The following is a 26,348-nucleotide window of genomic DNA, read 5'->3' on the forward strand; positions in this document are numbered from 1 at the left end:
GAAGCAAATTTAGAGTACTAAATACAGGGGGTAGAGCAGAAGTATGATTTTTAAAATTGTGATACCACTTAAGAAAATTAAGACTCTTTCCAAGGATTAATTATTTGCTGCATACGGCAAAGATAAAATTAAAAGCAAATGCTTAAAAAGAATTTTGAGGATTATTGGCGTCATGATGAGCTTGGAACTAATCATGAATTATGACGGATGAGGCTGAATTACACAAATGGAAAGGCTAACATTTCTCATGGGGCATACAATTACTTGCATTTGTATAGCACCTTTTTTAAAGTAGAAAAAAGTCCCAACGAGTTTGTGATAAAGTAAAAGTGGACACTGAGCCAAACCGATATTGGGAAAGGTGACCAAAAACTTGGTCGAGAGAGGTTTAGGGAGGAACTTCCAGAGTGTCTGGCCTAGATGGCTGAAGGCAAGGCTGTCAAGAGGCCAGAGTCAGGAACAGAAAGTTCAGGGGGATGCAGGGTGCCGGTTGTAGGGCTCAAGGAGGTTAAAGATGGGGCAAGTGAGACCATGAAGGGATTTTAAACCTGAGAAAAAGAATTTTAAATTTGAGGTGTTGGGGAGTTGGGTTTTTGACCTGGGGAATTGGCAATTCACTCAAAGGAATTCACAATGTAGTGCAGCAAAAAAAAGCCGACCCAAGAGTCTTCCTTGGCTTGGCTGCAGCACCACAGCAAAACAAACTGATGCTGCATCAGGACTTCCTTTAAGTGAATTGGTATTTGCAATGCTGTTCAGTGATTTTAGAGAAGGAGGCAAAAGTTGTACCAAAAAAACTTTAAAGGAATATTTGGGCTTAATTTAGCTATGCAATTTAATACTTTTGTATAATGAAGCGAGGTTGCTTTTCAAACCTTCATCAGTTATAGTAAAATTAATTTTTTTTATTCGTTCATGGGATCTGAGCAGCATTTATTGCCCATCCTTCGTTGCCCTCGAAGGTGGTGGTGAGCTGCTGTCTTGAACCGCTGCAGTCCATGTGGTGAAGGTACTCCCACCGTGCTGTTAGGTAGGGAGTTCCAGGATTTTGACCCAACGATGATGAAGGATCGGCGATATACTTCCAAGTCAGGATGGTGTGAGACTTGGAGGTGGTGGTGTTCCCATGCACCTGCTGCCCTTGTCCTTCTAGGTGGAAGAGGTCGTGGGTTTGGGAAGTGCTGCCGAAGAAGCCTTGGCGAGTTGCTGCAGTGCATCTTGTAGATGGTACACACTGCAGCCACGGTACGCCAGTGGTGGAGGGAGTGAATGTTTAAGGTGGTGGATGGGGTGCCAATCAAGCGGGCTGCTTTGTCCTGGATGGTGTCGAGCTTCTTGTATTGTTGCAGCTGCATTCATCCAGGCAAGTGGAGAGTATTCCATCACACTCCTCACTTGTGCCTTGTTGATGGTGGAAAGGCTTTCGGGAGTCAGGAGGTGTGATGTAAGCCCCCAAAGTGTGGACTGAGTGATATACACAGTCGACAACACTGGCTTGTTGTAAGAAAGACAGACCCAATAATTGAAGTAAAAACGGTTTATTCAGGCCTGGGGAGCTATGGCTCTTGCGTCCCAACACAAGGCTCCAACTCCACCGAATCTCTTGAGGTTTACACAGTTATACATATATTCCGAGACCTCCTACTCCAGAGGTCCAATCGATTTAAAAGTCTATACATTAATCACTAATTAGGTGTGCCTAACTTCTACAAGGTAACCAATAACATAAGTTTCACTTTGCACTGTATGGGCCTGTGGCCCCTCTGATTTCTTGGAAATGAGTCATCAGGTCATGTGATTTCTGAGAAACGAGACCCTCTCTCTCTTGACCACTACTAAGTTTCGTTTTTCCAGAAAAGGGTTATGTCAGTGTCTCTTTTTGTAAGTTCATCTCTCTAAACTGGCATGGTCATTTCTGCAATTAAACATACGAGTAATTAGTACATTTCATCTTTAAACATTTTGCTGCGCAATTGCGTTCTACTAAACGTGCCCTGTTACGCTCATTTTTAAATCTTACTTCAGTCCCTCCTTTTGACCTTTTGGACAATTGTTCCAAAACAGGTCAACATGTATTTCCACTGCCTGGTGTCTGCCAAAGCGTGCACTCCCTGGCCTTCTACCAGTCTAGGTTATACATGTATATATCCTATCAATTTGGAGGCCGACTTCCCCCCCCCCCCCTGTGGTATAGTGGTCTTTCCTTTACGGTGGGCTTTCCTTTAGGGTGGTCTTTCCTTTATGCACTCCTTCTGGTGTAACCATTCCCGGGGCCCCTTAGACCCTGCACTAATGGTTGAGGCTTTTCTGCTCAAGCCTGTCCCTCATTCCCACGTGGGGTGTGTGACGTGCCAATTCGAGACTGTCATCACACACCAGTCCTCATTCACCACCCTCCTGCCACCCTCCTTCTGCCACCTCCATCTTATGGTTGGCCGGCCCGGTCTTTAATTACCATGCCCAATGAATCCCATATAATTTCAGGGCTTCCCATCGCGTCTTACACCATTTGCCTTGGAGAGGCGGGGGAGTTGTCCATTCTTAACATCGCTACCTGCCCCTCCTCAGGCTCTACTCCTTTCACCGCACCACTTTCGGCCTTACTCATTCTGGCACAAAGGCACTGGAGAAATAAAAATACACAATATATCAGAATAACAATCAAGAGGAATATCATTATGCCTTGTACCACCGAGGCGCCCACAGTCCCCGACCATCCTGGTCCCCAATTATCAAAATATGAGGAAGTGGGTGAGTTTCCTCTAATGTTGTACTAATGTCTTTCTGTTGTTTCTTTAAGCCTTCTTCTATTTATGATAGTACTTTTAAAATTTCCTTCGTTTCCTGCTGTAACTTCTGGCAAGCTTCCTCTAACTTAGGAATTGCCTTGGGCTCTGGTATGACATAAGTTTCAACCCTTTTTAGTAAGTCCCATATTATCAAATGACCAGGTTTTCCTATCTGTGTAGGTATCTTTAGACCAAAACAACGGTTTGTTTGGGGAATGGTATAAGCCATATCTTGATATTCATATTTCTGTTCAATTGTGGTGACACAACAGGTCCCATTGTTCCTTGATGCTACCCAGGTCCAGTGTATCCCCCTTGGGTGAACCTCGAGGGTGCAATTGGTAATTTTCGTAAATCCGTACTCGGATGTGTCTCCCTCGGTGGGGGGGGGGTGAGTGCACACCCATGTCCTTCCCTTGTGGTGGCACCCGTCCACTACCACCCCCCCTTTAGGTTTCATTCTTCTGTTTATTATCTTCATCCCTTTCCCAAAGCACCTTGGTAGGGACATCATGATATTTAACCCACTTTCCCTTTGTACTTCTCCTATATTAATCACATCGTATCGGGGTTGTCCCCCTTCTGGGAATTGTGGGATGGCCAGTACAAAGCCAATCATCTTAGTCCATGGGGTCAGACAATCGCCTGCCCGGTATACTTGTCCCATTTTACATTCCTTACATAGGCTTTTATTTGTGTCAATCCAAGGTTCCAGATCCTTATTAGTAATCCAATCAGGGATCTGTTCATTATTTATTTGCCTCATGTTATGCTGAGCATTCGACAATAGCCATGAGCCCTACGTGGCACATATTAGTTCCTTATCGGTTTGGCGAGAAGCATTATTAAGTCTATCAATAATTGTATTGATTGTTTCTGCATGGGGGGCTACTATCTCTTCCACCCCCGACAATTGCATTATTGTTTGGTTTCCCTGCCAGTGTCAATTGCTGGCTATTTCCAGTAGCTTGTTTTAGTAACTTCTCTATTTTTGCTTGTAATTCTTCTACTCCTTCGTTTACTCCTTCTATGTCCAAGCTATTAACTGTTGCTAACCCGGCCGCATACCCTGCTCCGGTCGTTTCCAATACTCCCCGTTTCTTACATCTTTGTAAGATAGATTTTTTTCTCCTGTGGATCCTCTAATTGTTTTACCCACAGGGAGTTCCAGGTTTGTTTTGTATCTCAAAAGTACTCATATTAATGGCAAGCTTAGTAACTCTATGTGCTACACTAGAATACACCTCATCCTGTGTTCTCCTTATTACTAATCCCCCTCGATAATGGCAATACTTATATTTATCCCTAGAATCAAGGCGAGGACGCTCCATCTCATTCCGGACGTCCAATGTTCCTGTAATTACAAAAAGGGGGCTGGTCGTCACCAGCCAGTTAGAATTATTCTGCTCTTATACATTTTATCAGTTCAAAATGCTGTACATCTGGTTCATTTCTTGTTCTGTGGCTCTGTCCCCAGACATACCTGAAGATGCAAACTATGGCATATAATATCATCATACACAGCCCTATCATTGATATATGTAGTAACTCCCCTTCCCATTCTTTATATCTTCTAGTATACTCCTCACTCTGTCAAAAAGGGCACCATCTCTGGTTTACTCATTGTCTTTCTTATATATTTTTAACTGGGTCCAGTGTTTCCACCTTCCTTTACCCGTTCCAGACCCATCTACATGAGCACGTGTCATTATTCATTAATACTTCATAAGGTCCTGACCATCTGGGTGCTAGCTCTGGTTTGGCTGGTATTATTTCTGCTATCACTTTGCTGTCTATTGCAAAGACCTCCTTCTGGTCGTCCCGTGTATCCTGTTCTCGATCCCGTATAATCTGTTGGTCTTTGGCCTCATGTCTCTAACTATCTGTCCAGATTTATCTTTGGGTAACAGGACAGCCTCCCCAGCAGTCTCCCGGCCGTTTGAGACGGTGCTGCAATTAGTTTATAAGATAACTTCCATTTATCAAATCCTAATTTTCCTTCTATCACTGTGGGGAAATATCAGCTTAACATTATCCTTCTATCACTGTGGGGAAATATCAGCTTAACATTAAGAAACTTAAATTTAATAATGTCCAATATCTTTAAATTCTATTCAGTAATACTGAAGTTGTTGCTTGGTGAACTCAAACAGCTGTCAGTGGAAAGGGTTAACTCCTTCGCAGGCTTTTGAAGGTGGAGCTAAACATTATTGCGTCACTTCACGCAACCCAAAAAAACATCCCTGACTGAAAGACAGTTGTGGTTTCACACTTTGATTCAACATGAACATTTGGGCTTCATTGGTCAGATTCCCTCTCTCAGTTGATCGTTTAGCTGCCCATCCTCTTGTGTGCTTTAATTTATTATTACGGACTCTTTGGGTAGGAGAGAGGTTCCTACTAATTCTTTGATTATATTCTTGTCTCTTACGGGTCTTCTCCTGGTGTCATATATCCCTGCCTACTCCCGCTATCATGTAATCAGACACCACCCCAAAGGCATTCCGACTATCTATATAGGTTTACACATTTTCCTTTGGCTACCCCCCTTTGATCAAATCCTGTATAGGCTGGGCCATTTCTACTTTGTTTCCCGGGCCTGCCTGTTTGTTTGACTTATAATCTGGGGGCCAGTACACTTCATTCGCTTTAGGGTCGACTAAAGCTCCTACTTCTCGCAGTATATCTATCCCTAGGATTGTTCCTTCGGTATTCTCGCATACCCACAACTGGGTAGGTATTATTATACATCCAATTTCTAGTAAGACTGTTTCGCCCTTATAAGCCCTGATTCTTCGTCCACCGATTCCTGCTATACTAACTGAAAGTTTTGTTCGGGGCAAGGGTAAGTCTGTCAATGAGATTGTGGCTCCTGTGTCTATTAACATTTTGCACTGTCGGCCCCCTACCAATGCATCAACAAACATCCTCGGATCCCCCTCCCCTCTCTGGCGCGGTCCCTTCCTGCTGCCATCCCTAGAAGCTTGCGAGCAATCAAAGCACGCAGCCAGTCCTAATGCCCCTCCCATCTGTTTTTGGGCATTTGTCTCTTCCCTTGTGTCACTATGTATCCTAGGTAGACTACTTCATCCTTCCCTACCTATACCTTTCTAAGGTTTAACTCTAGTCCCGCCTTCTATAAGGCTTCCAGTACCATAATCAATTAAATATTGTAGAGGGACCTGCCACTATCGGATATTCTTGCGGAGTTGAGTTATCTTATTCAATTTGGACTACACCAATTTACATCAACCAGAATTTCACTGTGGCCACAATGAAAGTCTGGTTTTAATAGGTTAATTTACCTCATAACTCCAAGGTTAGATCTTGGACTGAAACTTAATCTTTCATTAAACAAACTTTTTGTTGCTCTTCTCAGTTTTTACACTTCAGCTTAACTCAAATTGTAATAGGTTTTTTTTTCATTCTGAGGGCACAATCTTATTTGCACATTCTTAAACTTCCAAAATCCCCGACAAGACAAAGGGGTTAAATGCTTTTACTTTAACACAGAGAAGTGGGTGGAGCTACAACACACAGCAGACAGTTCTTTTTCTTAACGGACAGATTTTCAGACAAAGGAATATTGAATCCTCTTAAACATTCCTAATCAGGAAAACATCCACACTCACACATTTTTATACAAACTGTAATTTCAGCATATGTCTAAGGTTCCTTTCACTCAGCAAATCTCGTGTTTTACTTGTCTTGGTACAGATGCTAATAACTTCCATGTTGGTAAAGCTTTAAGTTTATCTTTTCCTTCCTTTTTAAATCTGACTCAACAGCTTTCCCTAGTTTCCAAATCCCTGTTTGTTTTTTTTTTTGCTGGGGTTTCAAATTGGTTTGCCTGCAAATTAGATCTTTTTCCTTCTTTATCTCTCCCTTCTGTTTCAATTCCTTACATTATCTGTTGCCTCTTTATCTTTAGCTCCTCCCCACCAAGCCTTTGGCTCTCTGCACTGTTTCTTTTTATTTTCCAGGAGTCGGGTTATAGAATCCAGGTCCCTTGAGGATTCTTCTTCCACCCTCTTAGTCATAACTAACTGCTATATTTAATGCTTAATTCACGGTATTGGTGAATTAGGTTTGTACGCTACGTTGTTCGCCCCTATAGCGTCACCTTCATTAGTTTCTTGCTTTCTATTAGTCACTTCGTTTCGTTAGACACACACCAACCCTTTAGTCCCGAGGTTTTGGTACTGTGGGGTCTGTAGCTCCCGGCGTCCTACTTGATCCTGGCCGTCACGTGGGACTACTGTCCTCTTAATTCAGGCTCAGGCTAGGTGCTGGGGACAGACCTCACCCTTGTCCGTTCTAACCTCTTTATGACCGTAGGGTTTTATCTCATTCACTCACCACGGTGCACCCATTCATTCAATTGTTGAGATTTCGCCGTCTCACGGATAAAGAGGATTTCCCGCCTCCCCGGGGTAGGGGTCTTTCCGCCCCTGTCGGTTCGCCTACACACGGCTAAATGAGGACTTCTCTGCCTCCCGGGGTTTTTCCGCCCCTGTCGGTTCGCCTACCTACGGCTAAATGAGGACTTCTCTGCCTCCCGGGGTCTTTCCGCCCCTGTCGGTTTGCCGCTATACGGCTTAGGGAACACCTTATCCCTATCTTTTTAACCGCCTTCAATTAAGGGTGTCTTTCTTTTTATAGTTCTTTTATACGTCGATTCTGACTCACCGTCTCGCCAGCGATTAACCCCTAATTTTACAGGTGGTAATTAAAACATACTCACCCGTCCTAGGTTAACGCTGTCCGAGAGTCTGGTTCAGAACGCGCATCCCATCCTCTTCGCCAATTGATGTAAGCCCCCAAAGTGTGGACTGAGTGATATACACAGTCGACAACACTGGCTTGTTGTAAGAAAGACAGACCCAATAATTGAAGTAAAAACGGTTTATTCAGGCCTGGGGAGCTATGGCTCTTGCGTCCCAACACAAGGCTCCAACTCCACCGAATCTCTTGAGGTTTACACAGTTATACATATATTCCGAGACCTCCTACTCCAGAGGTCCAATCGATTTAAAAGTCTATACATTAATCACTAATTAGGTGTGCCTAACTTCTACAAGGTAACCAATAACATAAGTTTCACTTTGCACTGTATGGGCCTGTGGCCCCTCTGATTTCTTGGAAATGAGTCATCAGGTCATGTGATTTCTGAGAAACGAGACCCTCTCTCTCTTGACCACTACTAAGTTTCGTTTTTCCAGAAAAGGGTTATGTCAGTGTCTCTTTTTGTAAGTTCATCTCTCTAAACTGGCATGGTCATTTCTGCAATTAAACATACGAGTAATTAGTACATTTCATCTTTAAACATTTTGCTGCGCAATTGCGTTCTACTAAACGTGCCCTGTTACGCTCATTTTTAAATCTTACTTCAAGGTGAGACACTCACTACAGAATACCTAGCCTCTGACCTGGTCTTGTTGCCACAGTATTTATGTGGCTGGTCCAGTTAAGTTTCTGGTCAATGGTGACCCCTAGGATGTTGATGGTGGGGGATTCGGCGATGGTAATGCCGTTGAATGTCATGGGGAGGTGGTTAGAGATGGCACATAAGAATTGCAGAGGTCAGCAGAAAGATGAATAGGGAGCTTGTTGGAGATAGTCATTGCCTGGCACTTAAGTGGCAGGTAACATTCGCACCACACATCAGCCCAAGCCTGAATGTCCATAACCATGTAAGTTACTTTAGAATATTTAACAACTCTGAATATGAGCATAAATTGAATGCTCTGATTAGCTGCCTTGCTTCCCCCACCTGCCTCCAATCCCACTTGTAGGTTGCATTAGTTAGAAGGAAATCTGATGTTTGGAATGAGCCTTTGTACTTGCAATAGGGGATAGTTATTTTAAAGATAGATAGCTATGAAGGCTGTGTACAACTTACCCAGTTATTCCAAGTTCAGTATTTGTAGAATGCAGTAGAGGAATATTCTACCTGCTTGAAAGGAATGTACTTCCATTTGTTTGAAGGGATATTTACTAGTCACACACACACAACACAGAAACCCCACAGTGCAGATAGAGGCCATTTCGGCCCATCGAGCCTGCACCGACACATATCCCACCCAATCCCCGTAACCCCTACACCAACACATATCCCACTCTATCCCCGTAACCCCACGTATTTAATCCCCCTAACACTAAGGGTCAATTTATCATAGCCAATCAACCTAACCCGCACATCTTTGGACTGTGGGAGGAAACCGGAGCACCCGGAGAAAACCCACGCAAACACGGGGAGAATGTGCAAACTCCACACAGACAGTCACCCGAGGCCAGATTCGAACCCGGGTCCCTGGCGCTGTGAGGCAACAGTGCTAACCGGCTATCCCGGATCAGGTGTATTTCTCAGACGTTCACTTTCAACTAAAGTTTGAGGTAGCCGAATCCTAAAGATGCTTAATTGGGTCTAAAGGTCCGGGCTATCTCTCCCTAAAGGAAAGGAACAACCCGAGAATGTTACCATCCTCCAGATAGCACTTTTAATAAGTTTAGCTAGACTGTAACGTCCTGAATATTATGAGGCCATGGAACTGTATGTAATATGTAACTCTTCACCAAAGAGTGTACAGAGATTGAGTTCGAGTTATTGATACAGAAGGCTTATGTGAGACAATTCTAAAAATATATAGATATTTGTTAAAAGAACCGACCTGCAATGTACAGTTGGTGAATCAGTCAATTGCAACGTTAACAGTTCTAAAAAGAGAAAAAATATGATCTTTTTAACAGAGAATCTTACTTTTAAATCTTAACTTCGCTACAGTATTACAGTTCTTAAAGTTTTCTATACAAGATATCCATCAATAGCAAGTGCCTGTTGATCCCCAAGGTACAAAGAGTTGAAGACCACAGAGCCGCCTCTGTAGCTGAGAATTGCTTTGCCCGATTAAAGCGACTCTGATATCCCATTTGAAACTTCAATATTTATACCCTTTTCCAGTTGTATTTCGTTTAATGTTTCTGCTGATTCAAGTTAATTATCCCTATTCATCTTTCTGCTGACTGCTGCAATTCTTTACTGCTACATCAGCTTGTAATATTCCAGAATCTTGTCTTTCTCCAGGTGTTCTGGGTTAACCATATAAAACGGTGTGAAGGGCAGGTGTCCCTTTGTCATCTTTACGAGGGCAGATGTTCCTTATCTTATGTGCCATCTTTACAAAGTTTAAATTAAAACACCTTCTCCAGGGTGAACCATTGTTTTTGTTCCCAAAAGTCAGCCTGTCGGAGCCATGCACCTTCTGTTTCAATAAGTTATTTATTCAAGGTCAACAACTGTCTTATCTCAATAGCCAGAATTCTTTCATAGGATAGTATATTTTTCTAAATAGGTTATATGGCTTATTCCTTCACATGTTCACTGACTCTAACTCTAATTTGTGTTGTAGGATTCCAGGATATCAACAGGAAATTTATCGCCTAATCTTCCTTTTGATGACTTTGAATATCCCTCACAACTGGATAGACAATTGGAGCTTTTCCCACACTGGCACTTTCCGATCAAACTAGCTGGGGGACTGTCCGTTGTTGTTTTCATATACACTTTACTCAGGGATATCATTCACCCCTACATGACTGAAAACAAAAACGTATTTTATAAAATTCCCATTTTGGTCATGAACAAAGTTCTGCCAGTGGTTGCCATTATACTTTTGGCTTTAGTGTATTTACCAGGAATTTTGGCAGCCATTTTCCAGCTCCATTTTGGTACCAAATACAGACGTTTTCCTCGGTGGCTAGCTCGCTGGATGTTGGTACGGAAACAACTAGGGCTCGTCAGCTTCTTTTATGCTGTGCTGCATGCATTCTTCAGTCTATGCTATCCTATGAGAAGATCATACAGATACAAATTACTCAACTGGGCATATCAACAGGTAAGAGCAAGTGAGATTGTTAGCATATTTGTTTTTGTTATATGCTTTTTCTTTTGTGAATTCTCGTGCTTATAAAGCTGAAGGCTATTGCATTCCTGGGGAATGGAATACATTTCTGCTTTTGATATCCAGTGTAACATCAAGCATGGATAAAATTCCATCCCAGTCACACAAGGCTGCGCCAACGTAATTTTTTACCAAACATCCTTAAGGCCCGTATGAATGAAGTTGTCAGTTTGTGCCTACTTCTGGGCATTTTTTTGCATTATAAACTTGTATCTATTAGACATCACGACTATTCAGTCATTTCACATAGCAATGTAGTACTGTAATGGACTTTATTCAAATCAAGATGGAGTGGATTTCAACCCAGGTCCCAGATGTGGAAGAACCATATTCAGCCTTGCTGTGATTCCTCATTCTTCCAGAATAGTGTGTCTTAATTCTGTAGTAATAAACATCTTGGTCACCAATAGACTTGTTGCTTTCCACTTCATACTTTTGTTGGTAGGTTAATATTGGAACAGATCACCCAAAAGCCTAATGATGTTTCTCATTGTTTAGTGAAACACTCAGTCATATGAACTGGTTGTGAGTGGGTCTAGTCCTGGACTAAAACTGGGAGATTTGTGAATTTGTAGCATTGGTTCACCAAATCCATTTTGTTTTTTGTGATTTGTTCTCTAATTTTATAGATTCCCCCAGATGCTTGGGTTGAATTGATTTAAGAGATTTTGAAGTTTATCATATAGAAATTTACAGCACAGAAGGAGGCCATTTGGCCCATGCTGGCCAACAAAGAGCTATGCAGCCTAATCCCACTTTCCAGCACTTGGTTTGTAGCCTTGTAGGTTACGGTACAGCTTTAGTTACTTTTCCTTTGCTTGCTCCTATTTATCTACATGCTACCCCATTGATTACATCTTCCACAAGCACAGGGTCTGCTTCCATGCATGTTGATGACACCAGACTGTACAATGTTTGTCACCACCATTGACCCAGAGCTATTACTGTACGATCTAACTGCCTGTCTAAGTCCTGGAAGTTCCTGCAACTCAACATTGACAAAACTGAAGCTATCATCTCTAGCTTTTGCTAACAAATGAACATGCTTCTGGCTCTGACTCCATCAGCCTCCCTGGCTGAGCCTGGTCGTGCACGAGCTGTTCTCTGATCCATTGCTGAAATTTATACTCTGCCTCTGATTTGCTGCTAAGACTATCTCTGCCTTTTTGCTACTTGAATGTTCTTCAGTTTAGCACTGCTAAAGCCCTTTTCAGTTCATTCATCACCTCAAGGAGTGACTTCTCAAATGCTATCTTGGTAGTCTTCCCACCTTCAACTTTCACAAACTTCACCTGATCCCGAATTATATGGCCCAAATCCCCTTCCGCAGTCCCGCAAAATGTCCCACATGCCCACTACGTCAGCCTAATATGCTCCAGTGGCTGCCTGTGCTCCAGTTAATTGACTTCAAGATTCTCTTTGTTTTCATAAGAACATAAGAAATAGGAGCAGGAGTAGGCCAATCGGCCCCTCGAGCCTGCTCCGCCATTCAATAAGATCATGGCTGATCTGATCCTAACCGCCAATCTACTATCACAGAACCATCTCCTGAATCTAACAGAATTAGACACACGAAATAGGAGCAGGATCAGGCTACATGGCCCCTGGGCCCGCTCCGCTACCCACAGGGCCATGTCCGATCCGAACCTAGACTCCTGTCCAAATTCCTGCCTGCTCCCCGTAACCCTTAATTCCCTTTTACTTCTAGGAAACTGTCTTTCTGTTTTAAATTTATGTAATGATGTAGCTTCTACAGCTTTTTGGGGCAGCATATTCCATGGACCTACCACCCTCCTGAGTGAAGTAGTTCCTCCTCATCTCAGTTTTGAAAGAGCAGCCCCTTATTCTAAGACTATGCCCCCTAGTTCTAGTTTCACCCATCATCGGGAACATCCTCCCCGCATCCACCCGATCCAACCCCTTCACAATCTTATATGTTTCAATAAGATCGCCTCTCATTCTTCTGAACTCCAATGAGTAGAGTCCCAATCTACTCAACCTCTCCTCATATGTCCATCCCCGGGATTAACCGAGTGAACCTTCTTTGTACTGACTCGAGAGCAAGTATGTCTTTTCTTAATAACAACAGAAAATGCTGGAAAAACTCAGCAAGTCAGGCAACATCCGTGGAGAGAAATTTGAGTTGACGTTTCGGGTTTGACCCTTCTTCAAAACTGGAGAGAAAAGGAACTAGATCGAAGGCAGGGCTGCGATCGGACAAAAGAATAAAAGAAGTAAAAGAGATTAGAAGCTAGACGAGATGGTAATAGGCTGTGATTAGGTGTAAAGTGTGCTGGCAGGGCAAAAGATAGCTGCCAGGTGTGAGAGAGAAACAAAAGGAAAGGGGGGGGGAAAGGAAAGGAGTGGAAAAATATAAGTGAAAATGAAATAGGGGCCGAGGTTATGATCTGAAATTGTTGAACTCGATATTGAGACCGCTGTGAAACCGAGTCTTGGCAGATACCTGATCAAACACGAGAAGGGAAACTGAAAATCACAGCACTTTCAGTTTCCCTTCTCGTGTTTGATCAGGTATCTGCCAAGACTCGGTTTCACAGCGGTCTCAATATCGAGTTCAACAATTTCAGATCATAACCTCGGCCCCTATTTCATTTTCACTTATATTTTTCCACTCCTTTCCTTTTCCCCCCCCCCCCCTTTCCTTTTGTTTCTCTCTCACACCTGGCAGCTATCTTTTGCCCTGCCAGTACACTTTACACCTAATCACAGCCTATTACCATCTCGTCTAGCTTCTAATCTCTTTTACTTCTTTTGGTTCTTTTATTCTTTTGTCCGATCGCAGCCCTGCCTTCGATCTAGTTCCTTTTCTCTCCAGTTTTGAAGAAGGGTCAAACCCGAAACGTCAACTCAAATTTCTCTCCACGGATGTTGCCTGACTTGCTGAGCTTTTCCAGCATTTTCTGTTGTTATTTCGGATTTCCAACATCTGCAGTATTTTGCTATCGTATATGTCTTTTCTTAAGTATGGACACCAAAACTGTATGCAGTATTCCAGGTGCGGTCTCACCAATACCAATCAATCAATCAACTTTATTGTCATTGTTAGTGCACAAGTGCAGTACAACGAAATGTAGGCTTGCGGCTCCCGAGAGTGTACATTTAGATTAAGACATTTAAACATTCAACATTCATTTGGCTTGTAATACAGTAACATAAACATCATAAAGTGCATTGGCAGATGTGCAGGCTTTAGAGTTTATTTGTGGAGTTCAGTAGGATGACCGCCCTGGGAAAGAAGCTGTTCCTAAATCTGGTCATTTGGGTGCGAATGCATCTGTAGCGTCTCCCAGATGGCAGGAGGGCGAACAGACTGTGGCTGGGGTGGGTAGGGTCTTTGATGATGGTCCGTGACCTCCGTAAACAGCGTTTCTGGTATATGTGCTCTATGGTCGGTAGCTGGGTGCCGGTAATGCGTTGGGCAGTTTTGACTACCCGCTACAACTGAAGCGCTACCTCCCTATTTTTATATTCTATCCTCCTAGCAATGAAAGCCAACATTCCATTGGCCTTCTTAATCACTTGCTGCACCTGCATACTAACCTTTTGAGTTTCGTGCACCAGGACATCCAGATCCCTTTGTACTTCAGTACTTTCCAGTTTCTTGCCATTAAGATAATAACTTGCTCTACGATTTTTCCTGCCAAAGTGCATAACCTCACACTTTCCAGTATTGTATTCCATCTGCCAAATCTCTGCCCACTTACTTAGCCTGTCTATGTCCCTTTGCATGTTTTTTATGTCCTCCTCACTCACTACTTTCCGTCCCATCTTTGTATCATCTGCAAACTTTGATATGTTACACTCGGTCCCCTCCTCCAAATCGTTAATATAGATTGTAAAGAGTTGGGGACCCAGCACTGACCCCTGAGGAACACCACTAGTTACTGATTGCCAGTCTGAGAATGAACCTTTTATCCCAACTCTCTGCCTTCTGTTAGATAGCCAATCCTCTATCCATGCCAGAATATTACCCCCAATCCTGTGATTTTTTTATCTTAAGCAATAATCTTTTGTGTGGCACCTTGTCAAATGCCTTTTGGAAGTCTAAATACACTACGTCCACTGGTTCCCCTTTATCCACCTTTATATGTTACTTCCTCAAAGAACTCCAGCAAATTTGTCAAACATGACTTCCCCTTCATAAAACCATGCTGACTTTGTCCTATTAAATTATGATTATCCAAATGTCCTGTTACTGTCTCCTTAATAATGGACTCCAAAGTTTTACCTACCACAGATGTTAGGCTAACCGGTCTATAGTTTCCAGCCTTCTGTCTACTGCCCTTTTTAAATAAGGGTGTTACATTAGCAGTTTTCCAGTCTGCCGGGACCTTTGCTGAGTCCAGGGAGTTTTGGAAAATTATTACTAATGCATCCACAATCCCTACCGCCACTTCCCTCAAGACCCTAGGATGTAAGCCATCAGGTCCAGGTGATTTATCTGCATTGAGTCCCATTATTTTACAGAGTACCACTTCCTTAGTGATTTTGATCGTGATTAGCTCCTTTCCCTCCCCCCCCCCCCCCCCTAATTGTCCAGTGTTGGGATATTCTTGGTGTCTTCTACTGTAAAGACTGATACGAAATATTCATTCAGTGTTTTTGCCATCTCCATATTTCCCACCATTACTTTCCCGGTCTCATCCTCTAAGGGACCAACATTTACTTTAGCCACCCTTTTTTCTTTTTATATAACTATAAAAACTCTTACTATCTGTTTTTATATTTTTTGGTAATTTACTTTCATAATCTATCTTCCCTTTCTTAATCAATCTTTTTGTTATTTTTTGCTGTCTTTTAAAGTTTTCCCAATCCTCTATCCTCCCACTAGATTTGGCTACCTTATATACCCTTTTTTTTAGTCTAATACTATCCTTTAATTTCTTTACTTAGCCACGGATGGCTGTCTTTTACACCCTTTTCTTCTCAGTGGAATATTTTTTTTGGAAGTTGTAAAATAACTCCTTAAATGTACACCACTGATCATGTATCGTCTTGCCCTTTAATCTATTTTCCCAATCCACTCTACTCAATTCTGCTCTCATACCTTCATAGTCTCCTTTATTCAAGCTTAGCACGCTTGTTTTAGATCCAACCTTCTCACCCTCTAATTGAATATGGAATTCAACCATGTTATGGTCACTCATTCCAAGGGGATCCTTTACTAGGACATTTTTAATTAATCCTGTCTCGTTACACAGGACCAGATCTAAGGTTGCTTGCCCCCTGGTCGGTTCAGTTACATACTGCTCAAGAAACCCATCCCTAATACACTCAATGAACTCGTCCTCAAGGCAGCCCTGCCCAATTTGATTTGTCCAATTAATATGATAGTTAAAATCCCCCATAATTATAGATGTTCCCTTATTACAAGCCTCAACTATTTCCTGATTGATACTCCGTCCAACAGAGTTGCCACTGTTCGGAGGCCTATAGACTACGCCCACTAGTGTTTTTTTCCCCTTATTATTCCTTACCTCCACCCAAACTGTTTCATTATCCAGATCTTTTGACCCAATATCATTTCTCTGTATTAGTGATTCCTTCCTTTATTAACATAGCCACCCCACCTCCCCTTCCTTCCTGCCTGTCCTTCCTGATCGTTAAATAACCTGGTATGTTTAATTCCCAGGCATTGTCACCCTGCAGCCATGTTTCTGTAATGGCCACAAGATCATACCCATATGTAGTTATTTGTGCCATTAACTCGTCTATTTTGTTACAAATGCTATGTGCATTCAGATAGAGAACTTTCAAAGATGTTTTGTGACACTTAGTTCCTGATTTTGTCCTTTTTATTACTTTTACTCCATACCTTCTGCCCCTTCCTGACACGCTCTGGTTTTTAATTTCCCCACTGCTCCCTAAGTCTATGACCACCTCTGTCATTTTTATTATTTGCTCTCTAGGAACCTCCCCCCCGACTAGTTAGTTTAAATCCATCCATGGCATCATCTCGACCTATTTGGGAAATCATCTTCATGCACGTGTCTAAACTCGCACTCTATTCCACTGATTTTCTTATTACCGCTTCCTCCTTCCCTCCTCCCCTGGTCCCATTGTCAGTGGCCACTTATTCAGTCATAAGGATCCTGCTGTCTGGAATACTCTTCCAAGCCCATTTTGCCTTGCTCTCACTCTCTTGTGTGCTCTTTGCCAAAAAACAAATTCTTTGTCTCTTTTGCAATCTGTCGGCCACCCAAATTCCTTTTGCTTCTTGCTTAGCACTCGCTTCCTTTCCTGTGTAAAGTGCTTTAAGATCTTGCTTTATGTGAGCAGCATTATGTCTGTTAGTTGCTGTTATCCACTTCATGTATCGAGGAATTTTCATCTATCATAGATCGTTTGGAGCAATGACACTAGGAGACTGCTCTTGAGATCAGAGTTCAGTTCCATTCTTGACCGATGTTTACCAGTCTCATACAGATTATCTATGGAGTGACCCTTTCAGGCATCTGTTCAGCTAGCAAGCCATCCAAGACACAATGTTCACTGTGCTTGGGGACATTATAGGCTGACTTGACTTACCTTGCCTTCCAAACCAAGAGGATCATGTAAAAGAAAATAACTTGCATTTATATAGCTCCTTTCAGGATGTTCCAAAGCGCTTCTCAACCAGCTAAGTTTTTTAAAAGCCACTGTTGTAATGTAAGGAAACATGGCAACTAATTTAAGCACAGGAAGGTCCCACAAAGAGCAATGAGATAAATGACCATGTAATTTATTTTAGTGAAGCTGGTTGAGGGATAAATATTGGCTAGGACACCATGAGACTTCCCTTGATCATCTTCAAATAGTGCCACGGGATCCTATATGTCCACCTGAGTGGACTGACTTGGCCTCAGTTAAACATCTCGCCTAAAAGACCGCACCCTGCGGTACTCCCTCACTACTGCACTGAAGTATCAACTTAGATTATGTGCTGGAGTCGGGCTTGAACCCATGACCTTCTGACTCTCTCCAGTGAGAATGTGCTGAGGCAACCTAAGTTCCCAAATAAGTCTCTGCTTAGGAGTCACTTTTGGATTTGGTAGGAGGTAAGATTGTACTGTAACATCCTATCCACTGCAAGACATAAAATTGGCCTTTTTGTATAGAACTTCATAGACATGTATTTATTGTACAACCTCTGCAGCAGTAATGGTATAAAATTAGATTGTAGGTTCTGGCAGTAGTCACTGAAACCTGCTGTCCAGTACTGCCAAGGAGCAATGGAAAGGAAATAATGAGGAGAAAGGACAAGGTGGAAAGAATGGAAGCAATGAAGGAGTCGGGCATTCCATTAACACACCTTTTCAGCAAACTGGTCTTTTCACTTTTGATCTAAATTCTCAAGCTCTGAATCTCGTAGTCTGTTCTTTTTCAAATGGCATTGTCAAGATTTCAACAGTGCTGTGAATACTTGCCTAGTGTAGGATACACATTAAATTCTACACAATACATTAATGAATCAATACTGTGAATACATGCTAAGTTAGTCATTTTGGCTTGCCTTTTCCTGACTCTGAACTTGGACATTGAGTCATCAATGCTCCATGCTGACTGTACACTGCCTGCAAGTCAAATTCATCCCACCAATGGACCTCAAACTTTTACTTTCGACTCTCATATTATCTCTTCCATACCCTCTATCCCACTGTTTTCAAGCAGAACATGTCTCTCCTAACTTCTGGCATGTCTATGTAACCTACCCCTTTGGATTTTGCCAGCAGATCAACAATCGCCACCCCTATCCTCCTTTCCCCTCCAGAATATCCGTTCACTTGCGAACGAGGCCCTTGCTGTTCATGACCTTATTTCGGACAATTGCATTGACATCCTAGCTTTGATTGGAACCTGGCTCATAAGAAGTGACACTTTTTGTCCCTTACTGAAGCCTCTCTGCCTGGCTATACTTTAATAAGAACAGGAGGAGGCCATTTAACCCCTCGCCTGTTCTGCCATTCACTGAGATCATGGCTGATTTCCATCCTCTCCACCCAAACCGGCACAGTGGTGGTGTGGCCCTTATCACCAAATAACACCTTGATTTCTCCTTTTTCCCCTCTAACTGCCACATCTCCTCGGGTATCTTTATCTTGTTCCACACCTCTGACCTGTCCTTTTTATATAAAAAAAAAAAAAAAAAAAAAAAAAAAAAATTAATTATCATTCTCTACTGCCCTTGCAAGCCCCCTCAGCCTCTGCATTCCTCATCCTTGGTGATTATCGATCTCCATGTCGACTCGCACTTGACCCCTGCTCTGATTTCACTGTCCTCCCTAAACCTCTCCCTCTTTATTAACTCCTCTTCCTATATTCCCCTTTACCTTGCGATCTCGCATAGCCTCTCTACTTGCATGGCCATGAACACAGACAAGGCCATCTCGAACCATTTCCTTCTGTGTTCGTTCCTGGAAAATAAACTCTTTCCCTGCCCGCCCAGTCACTCACTATTGCATTTTCAAGCTGCTAACCGCCTGGCCTTTGGCTTTCCATTAGCCTTGATCTTTCTGCAGCTGTCGATCTACTCAATCCACTTAAGGCACATGGGATTGGGGGCAAGGTATTGACTTGGATAGAGAACTGGTTGGCGGACAGAAAGCAAAGAGTTGGAATAAACGGGTCGTTTTCCGAGTGGCAGGCAGTGACTAGTGGGGTACCGCAAGGATCGGTCCTAGGACCCCAGCTGTTCACAATATATATTAATGATCTGGACGAGGGAATTGGATGTAATATCTCCAAATTTGCGGATGACACAAAGCTGGGTGGGAGGGTGTGCTGTGAGGAGGATGTTGTGAAACTCCAGTACGATTTGGACAGGTTGGGTGACTGGGCAGAAACATGGCAAATGCACTATAATGTGGATAAATGTGAAGTTATCCACTTTGGTGGCAAAAACAGGAAGGCAGATTATTATTTGAATGGCAATAGATTGGGAGAAGGGGAAGTGCAAAGAGACCTGGGTGTTCTTGTGCACCAGTCGCTGAAGGTAAGCATGCAGGCGGTTAAGAAGGCAAATGGTATGTTGGCCTTCGTAGCAAGAGGGTTTGAGTACAGGAACAAGGATGTCTTGCTACAGTTGTACAGGGCCTTGGTGAGACCGCACCTTGCGTATTGTGTGCAGTTTTGGTCGCCTTACCTGAGGAAGGACGTTCTTGTCATGGAAGGAGTGCAGCGAAGATTCACTAGGCTGATACCTGGGATGGCAGGAATGACGTATGAGGAGAGATTGTGTCGATTGAGCTTATACTCGCTGGAGTTTAGAAGATTGAGAGGGGATCTCATCGAAACCTATAAAATTCTGTCAGGCCTGGACAGACTAGATGCAGGAAGGATGTTTCTGATGGCCGGAGAGTCCAGAACCAGGGGTCATAGTCTAAGGATAAGGGGTAAGCCATTTAGGACTGAGATGAGGAGGAATTTCTTCACCCAGAGAGTGGTGAACCTGTGGAATTCTCTGCCACAGAGGGCAGTGGAGGCCAGTTCATTAAATATATTCAAGAAAGAGTTAGATATATTTCTTAAGGCTAAAGGGATCAAGGGATATGGGGAGAAGGCAGGGACAGGGTACTGAATTTGGATGATCAGCCATGATCTCATTGAATGGCAGAGCAGGCTCGAAGGGCCGAATGGCCTACTCCTGCTCCTATCTTCTCTGTTTCTATGTCCCCAGTAAAACTATTACACACTCCCATCCTGGTTGTTCCCCCAGTATAGCACCACCTTTGTTCCCTTGATGCAGTCTTTAGCCTATCTAACACACAATCGGTTTAGCCATCATCAGCAGTTCTGGCTGCACCACATCAAGCACTATTATGCCGCACTCTTCTCTGCCAAAACTGCCCACTACTCCAGGATCATCCTGGAGAGCAAGGATATTCTCTGGCTGCTTTTATCCACTACCAACTGACTTCTTCAACTCCTCTCCTCTGTTCCCTCACCCCTGAGCTCCAACAACAAGTGCAAGGAGCTTATGGACGACTTTGTTATTAAGACCTGTTACCATCTGTTCTGTTTCTTTCCCTTGCCCACCAAGTTCAAACCACCCTGATCCCACGTCTTTTTCCAGTTTCCTTCCTCATTTCCAGTTGAAGCGATCCACCTCCTGCTCTCTCGACCCTATTCCCACTAAACTGCTGACCAACCAACTTCACTTGCTGGCCTCCATGTTATCTAACATTGACATTATAAATCAAGGTACATCATGTCTACAGCACAAACAGGCCATTCGGCCTAACTGGTTTCCATAAGAACGTAAGAATTAAGAGCAGGGATAGGCCATACGGCCCCTCGAGTCTGCTCCGCCATTCAATAAGATCATGGCTGATCATCGAATTCAACTCCACATTCCCGCCCAATCCCCATATCCCTTGATTCCCCTAGAGTCCAAGGGGTAAAAATTGATTCGCCGGGGTGCTAATTCTAGCGCCCCAAAAAAGTTAGAGCCCCTGCGGCCGATTTTCCCAGATAGCGCCGCGAGAGGGAGGAGGGGTGCTACTGGAAGCATCCCGCGTCCCTCTTGGGGCGCTGCAAGCCAATATCACGGCACTATGTGGCGCTGCGGCCCGTCGCGCCATGGTACTGCAGGCCTTCCTCCCCTTATTTAAAGGGGAGGGGCCTGGCGCAGTGCGTCCCGGCGCCCAGCTGGGCCACCAGGGATCGGGAGTGCCGGCAAACGAGCCCAGCACTCGGAATGCCGGGCTCACGGAGCGCAGCCGGCACCCCACGGGGACCGGGGACAGCAATGGGGGCAGGTGGTGGCAGGCAGCCAGCAACAGAAATGGCTGCCCACCACCTCCCCTTTAACTAGCACCACCTCAGCCCCAGGTAGGCCCCCCCTGACCCCGGCGGACATAGCATCCGGTGGTAGGTCGGGGGGTGCCACCAGGCCTGGACAGACTAGATGCAGGAAGGATGCTTATGATGGCCGGGGAGTCCAGAACCAGGGGTCATAGTCTAAGGATAAGGGGTAAGCCGTTTAGGACTGAAATGAGGAGGAATTTCTTCATCCAGAGAGTGGTGAACCTGTGGAATTCTCTGCCACAGCGGGCGGTGGAGGCCAGTTCATTAAATATATTCAAGAAAGAGTTGAATATATTTCTTAAGGCTCAAGGGATATGGGGAGAAGGCAGGGACAGGGTACTGAATTTGGATGATCAGCCATGATATCATTGAATGGTGGAGCAGGCTCGAAGGGCCGAATGGCCTACTCCTGCTCCTATCTTCTATGTTTCTATTACAGCCGGGGTGCAAGCAGGGCGCTGCGCATGGTGATGATGTCATCGCCGGCAGCGCTAACGGTTAGTACCACCGCTAACCTCCCGCTGAATTATGCAGAAGGAGTTAGCGGCACTGGGCCCAGGCGCTAGTTGATTTGCGCCCTCTTAGGGGGCGCGAAGGGCCATATGGCCTACTCCTGCTCCTATTTCTTATGTAAACCAGTTAGGCAGAATGGCCTGTTTGTGCTGTAGACGTGATTTAACTTGATTTATATTGACAATGTCTGATAACATGGAGGCCAGCAAGTTAAGTTGGTTGGTCAGCAGTTTAGTGGGAAAAGATAGGGTCGAGAGAGCAGGAAACTGAATTTAGCCCCCAAACATCTATCTATCTTAGCCTTGAATATACTCAGACTTAACATCCGCAGCTTCTCTGGGGCAGAGAATTCCAAAGATTCACAACCCTCTGAGTGACCGTTTTGGTCTTAAATGGCCTACCCCTTATCCTGCGACGATGCCCCCTAGTTCTAGACACCCCAGCCAGGGGAAACAACCGCTCAGCATCTACCCTGTCAATCCCCATCAGAATCTTGTATGTTTCAATCAGATCACCTTGCATTCTTCTAAACTCCAAAGAGTATAGGCCCATTCTACACAATCTCTCATCATGCTACAACCCTCTCATCCCAGGAATCAATCTTGTGAATCTTCATTGCACTGCCTCCATGGCAAGTATTTCCTTCCTTTTAGATAAGAGACCAAAACTGTGCACAGTGCTTCCTTACTCTTGTACTCCAACCCCCTTGCAATAAAGGCCAACATGCCATTTGCCTTCCTTATTGCTTGCTGTACCTGCATGCTAGCTTTCTGTGTTTCTTGCACGAGGACACCCAAATCTCTCTGAACACCAACATTTAAAAGTTTCTCACCATTTAAAAAATATTCTGTTTATTCTTCCTACCAAAGTGAATAACCTCACAGGCAGCACGGTGGCATAGTGGTTAGCACTGTTGCCTCACAGTGCCAGGGACCCGGGTTCGAATCCGGCCTCGGGTGACTGCCTGTGTGGAGTTTGCACATTCTCCCCGTGTTTGTGTGGGTTTCCTCCGGGTGCTCCGGTTTCCTTCCACAGTCCAAAGATGTGCGGGTTAGGTTGATTGGCTATGATAAATTGACCCTTAGTGTTAGGGGGATTAAATACGTGGGGTTACAGGGATAGGGTGGGATATGTGTTGGTGTAGGGGTTACGGGGATCAGGTGGGATATGTGTCGGTGCAGGCTCGATGGGCCGAAATGGCCTCTATCTGCACTGTGGGGTTTCTGTGATCTGTGATTTCCCTACATTATACCCCATCTGCCACCTTACTGCCCACTCACTTAGTCTATCTATATCCCTTTGCAGACTCTTTGTGCCCTCCTCACAGCTTACTGTCCCGCCTAGCGTTGTATTGTCAGCAAACTTGGATACATTACACTCAATCCCTTCATCTAGGTCATTAATATAGATTGTAAATAGCTGAGGCCCCAGCACTGGTCCTTGTGGCACCCCACTAGTTACAGCCTGCCAACTTGGAAAAAGACCTGTTTATCCCTTCTCTCTGTTTTCTGTCTGTTAACCAATCCTCTATCCATGCTACTATATTACCCACAACCCCAAGAGCCCTTCTCTTGTGTAATCTTATATGTGGCACTTTATCAAATGCCTTTTGGAAATCCAAATATACTACATCGACTGGTTCCCCTTTATCTACCCTGCTAGTTACATCCTCAAAAAACTCTAATAAATTTGTCAAACATGATTTCTCTTTCATAAAACCATGTTGACTCTGCCCAATCATATGATTTTCTAAGTGCCCTGATACAATTTCCTTAACAATGGATTCCAGAATTTTCCTGATGACTGATGTCAGGCGAACTGTTTTCTCTCTCCCTCCTTTCTTGAATAGCGGTGTTACATTTGCTACCTTCCAATTTGCTGGGACCATTCTAGAATCTAGGGAATTTTGGAAGATCAAAACCAATGCATCCACTATCTCTGCAGCCACCTCTTAGAACCCTAGGATGTAGGCCGTCCGGTCCTGGGGATTTGTCTGCTTTTAGCCCCATTAGTTTCTCTAGTACTTTTTCTCTACTTGAATTCATTACATTAAGTTCCTCACCCTTGTTAGACCCTTGGTTCCCCACCATTTTTGGTATGCTTTTTGTGTCTTCTACTGTGAAGACAAATACAAAATATTTGTTTAACATTTCTGGCATTTTGTTATTCCCCATAATAATGTCTCCTGTCTCAGCCTCTAAGGGGCCAATGTTAACTTTTTCTACTCTCTTCCTTTTTACATGTAGAAGCTTTTACAATCTGTTTTTATATTTCTTGCTAGTTTTCTCATTCTATTTTTTCTGTCAATTTTTTGGTCATTCTTTGCTGGTTTCTGAAACTCTCCCAATTCTCAGACTTACTATTAGTCTTCACGTTATATTCTTCTTTTCAATCTAATGCATTTAGATTGCTTAACTGCTTTAGTTAGCCACGGTTGGATCACTTTCCCTGTAGAGTTTTTGTTTCTCAATGGAATGTATTTTTGTTGAGAATTATGAAATATTTCTTTAAATGCTAGCCACTGCTTATCTACCACCATAATCTATTTTTCCGATCTACTTTGGCCAACTCTCCCCTCATACCTATGTAATTGGCTTTATTTAAGTTTAAGACTCTAGTTTCGGACATAGAATTTCACTAAAGTTTGAGTGACTTGTCTATCATATTATGATCACTGCCCCAGAGGATCCTTTACTATGAGACTGCCAATTAACCCTGTCTCATTACACAATACAAGATCTAAAATACAGGAAACTTTTTTTTATCTGGCACCGATGGGACCGGCGTGGTGCAGGTTGATCAAAAAGTCTGGATTACAGAGAGATATACTTACTAAGGTACGAGAGCCCCATACACGGCCACAGACCCGGGCATCCCTGTTGCATGGCAACAGGTGCAGGAACCCCGGTTACACGGCCACAGACCCAGGAACCCCGGTTACACAGCCACTAATATGAAAAAACTTACCTGAACCTACTCCTGAATTTTGCCGGTTAAGAGATTTCCGGTTATTTAGGTGCTGGTAAAAAGAGAGTTTCCTGTAGCCTGTTCCCTGGTTGGTTCTATGACATATTATTCTAGGAAACTGTCCCGAATGCATTCCATGAATTCGTCCTCCAGACTACCTTTACCAATTTGATTTGTCTAGTCTATATGAAGATTAAAGTCCCCCACGATTATTGCACTACCTTTGTTACAAGCTCCTACTATTTCTTGATTAATATTCTGTCCAATGGTATAACTAATGTTAGGGGACCTGCATACTACTCCCACCAGTGTTTTCTGCACCTCGTTAGTCTCCCTGGTAAATACTGAAGTAAAATAACTATTCAAAATTTCTGTCATTTCACTGTTCATTACCTGCGAGTTTAGCTTGTACATCCCTTATTGGCATTATCCCTATCCTGATTTTTCTTTTGTTATTTATGTGTCTGTAGAATACTTTACTATTTTTATATTCCTTGGCAATTTAATTTTGTAGTTTCTCTTTGCTTTCCTAATTTTTTTTTTTACTTTCCTACCCTTTTTGTATTCCCTTTTGTCATTCTCTCCTTTATTGTCTATGTACTTTGCCTTTTTTTCAGTTTCAATTTACCCTGGTCTCTCTCTTCATCCACGGTGTTTCATTATTGGCTAGTTTATTCTTGTTTTTAGAGGAATATATTTCTCCTGAACTCTCTTGATCACTGTTTTAAATATTTCCCACTGCTGTTCTATCTCTCTCGTCACAATTGTTTTGCAGTTTACCTTCCCTAGTTCCATTCTCATCCCCTCAAAATTGGCTTACTTCCAATCTATTACTTTGGTCTTTTGGATCCCTCTCCTCGGCTACAGTTCCCCCTCCTTTTCAGAACAGCCACCCTCAACCCTTGCAAACTATCACCGCCTCTCCAACTTCCCAGTATTGACCTTGTGGGTATTCAGATATTTTGGACATACTTGAGTATAGTTACAATTTGTTATTATAGTAACTGCTACAAGTTTATTTTATCATCAAATGAATCATTAACAAACAGTAATATCAGCTGTATCTGGAAAATTCCTTGTGTACACTGCCTTACCATAATTTGTTGTTTAACTTCAGGTTAATTTGTACCGGTCCCTTTATGTCTTTAAAAAGTGTTTCAGTTTGGAGAATTCACTCACGCAGCTTTGCAATCTATCCAGATATTGTTTGTTCATCTTCTGTGAAGCATTGGGCCTACTGAGCCAAATGACCTTTTTAGCATCCCATGCTTTTGTTCTTGACTAATTTGGAATTTGGTTTACAACACTAAAT

The 26,348-nt window shown here is 43.3% G+C and overlaps 1 protein-coding gene and 1 long non-coding RNA gene across 3 annotated transcripts in view; one reads left to right on the forward strand and one right to left on the reverse strand.

Moving 5' to 3' along the window:
* LOC147117145 (STEAP1 protein-like) overlaps window positions 1–26,348 on the forward strand; it is a 50,590-nt gene that overhangs the window by 16,409 nt on the left and 7,833 nt on the right. For both annotated transcript variants that reach the window (XM_085987879.1, XM_085987880.1), the window contains exon 3: window positions 10,199–10,684. In XM_085987879.1, the coding sequence (XP_085844005.1) occupies window positions 10,199–10,684 (486 nt within the window). The remainder of the gene's footprint in view (window positions 1–10,198; window positions 10,685–26,348) is intronic.
* Window positions 1,523–8,178, reverse strand: LOC147117146 (uncharacterized). The gene is made up of 2 exons (XR_015078381.1): window positions 7,534–8,178; window positions 1,523–4,163 (listed from the first exon to the last, which is right to left on the reverse strand). It is a non-coding gene; the product is annotated as an uncharacterized LOC147117146 (long non-coding RNA).

The sequence above is a fragment of the Somniosus microcephalus genome, chromosome 5, assembly GCF_052327205.1.
Source record: "Somniosus microcephalus isolate GS21.2 chromosome 5, FLI_Smic_1.0, whole genome shotgun sequence".
Classification (NCBI taxonomy): Eukaryota; Metazoa; Chordata; class Chondrichthyes; order Squaliformes; family Somniosidae; genus Somniosus; species Somniosus microcephalus.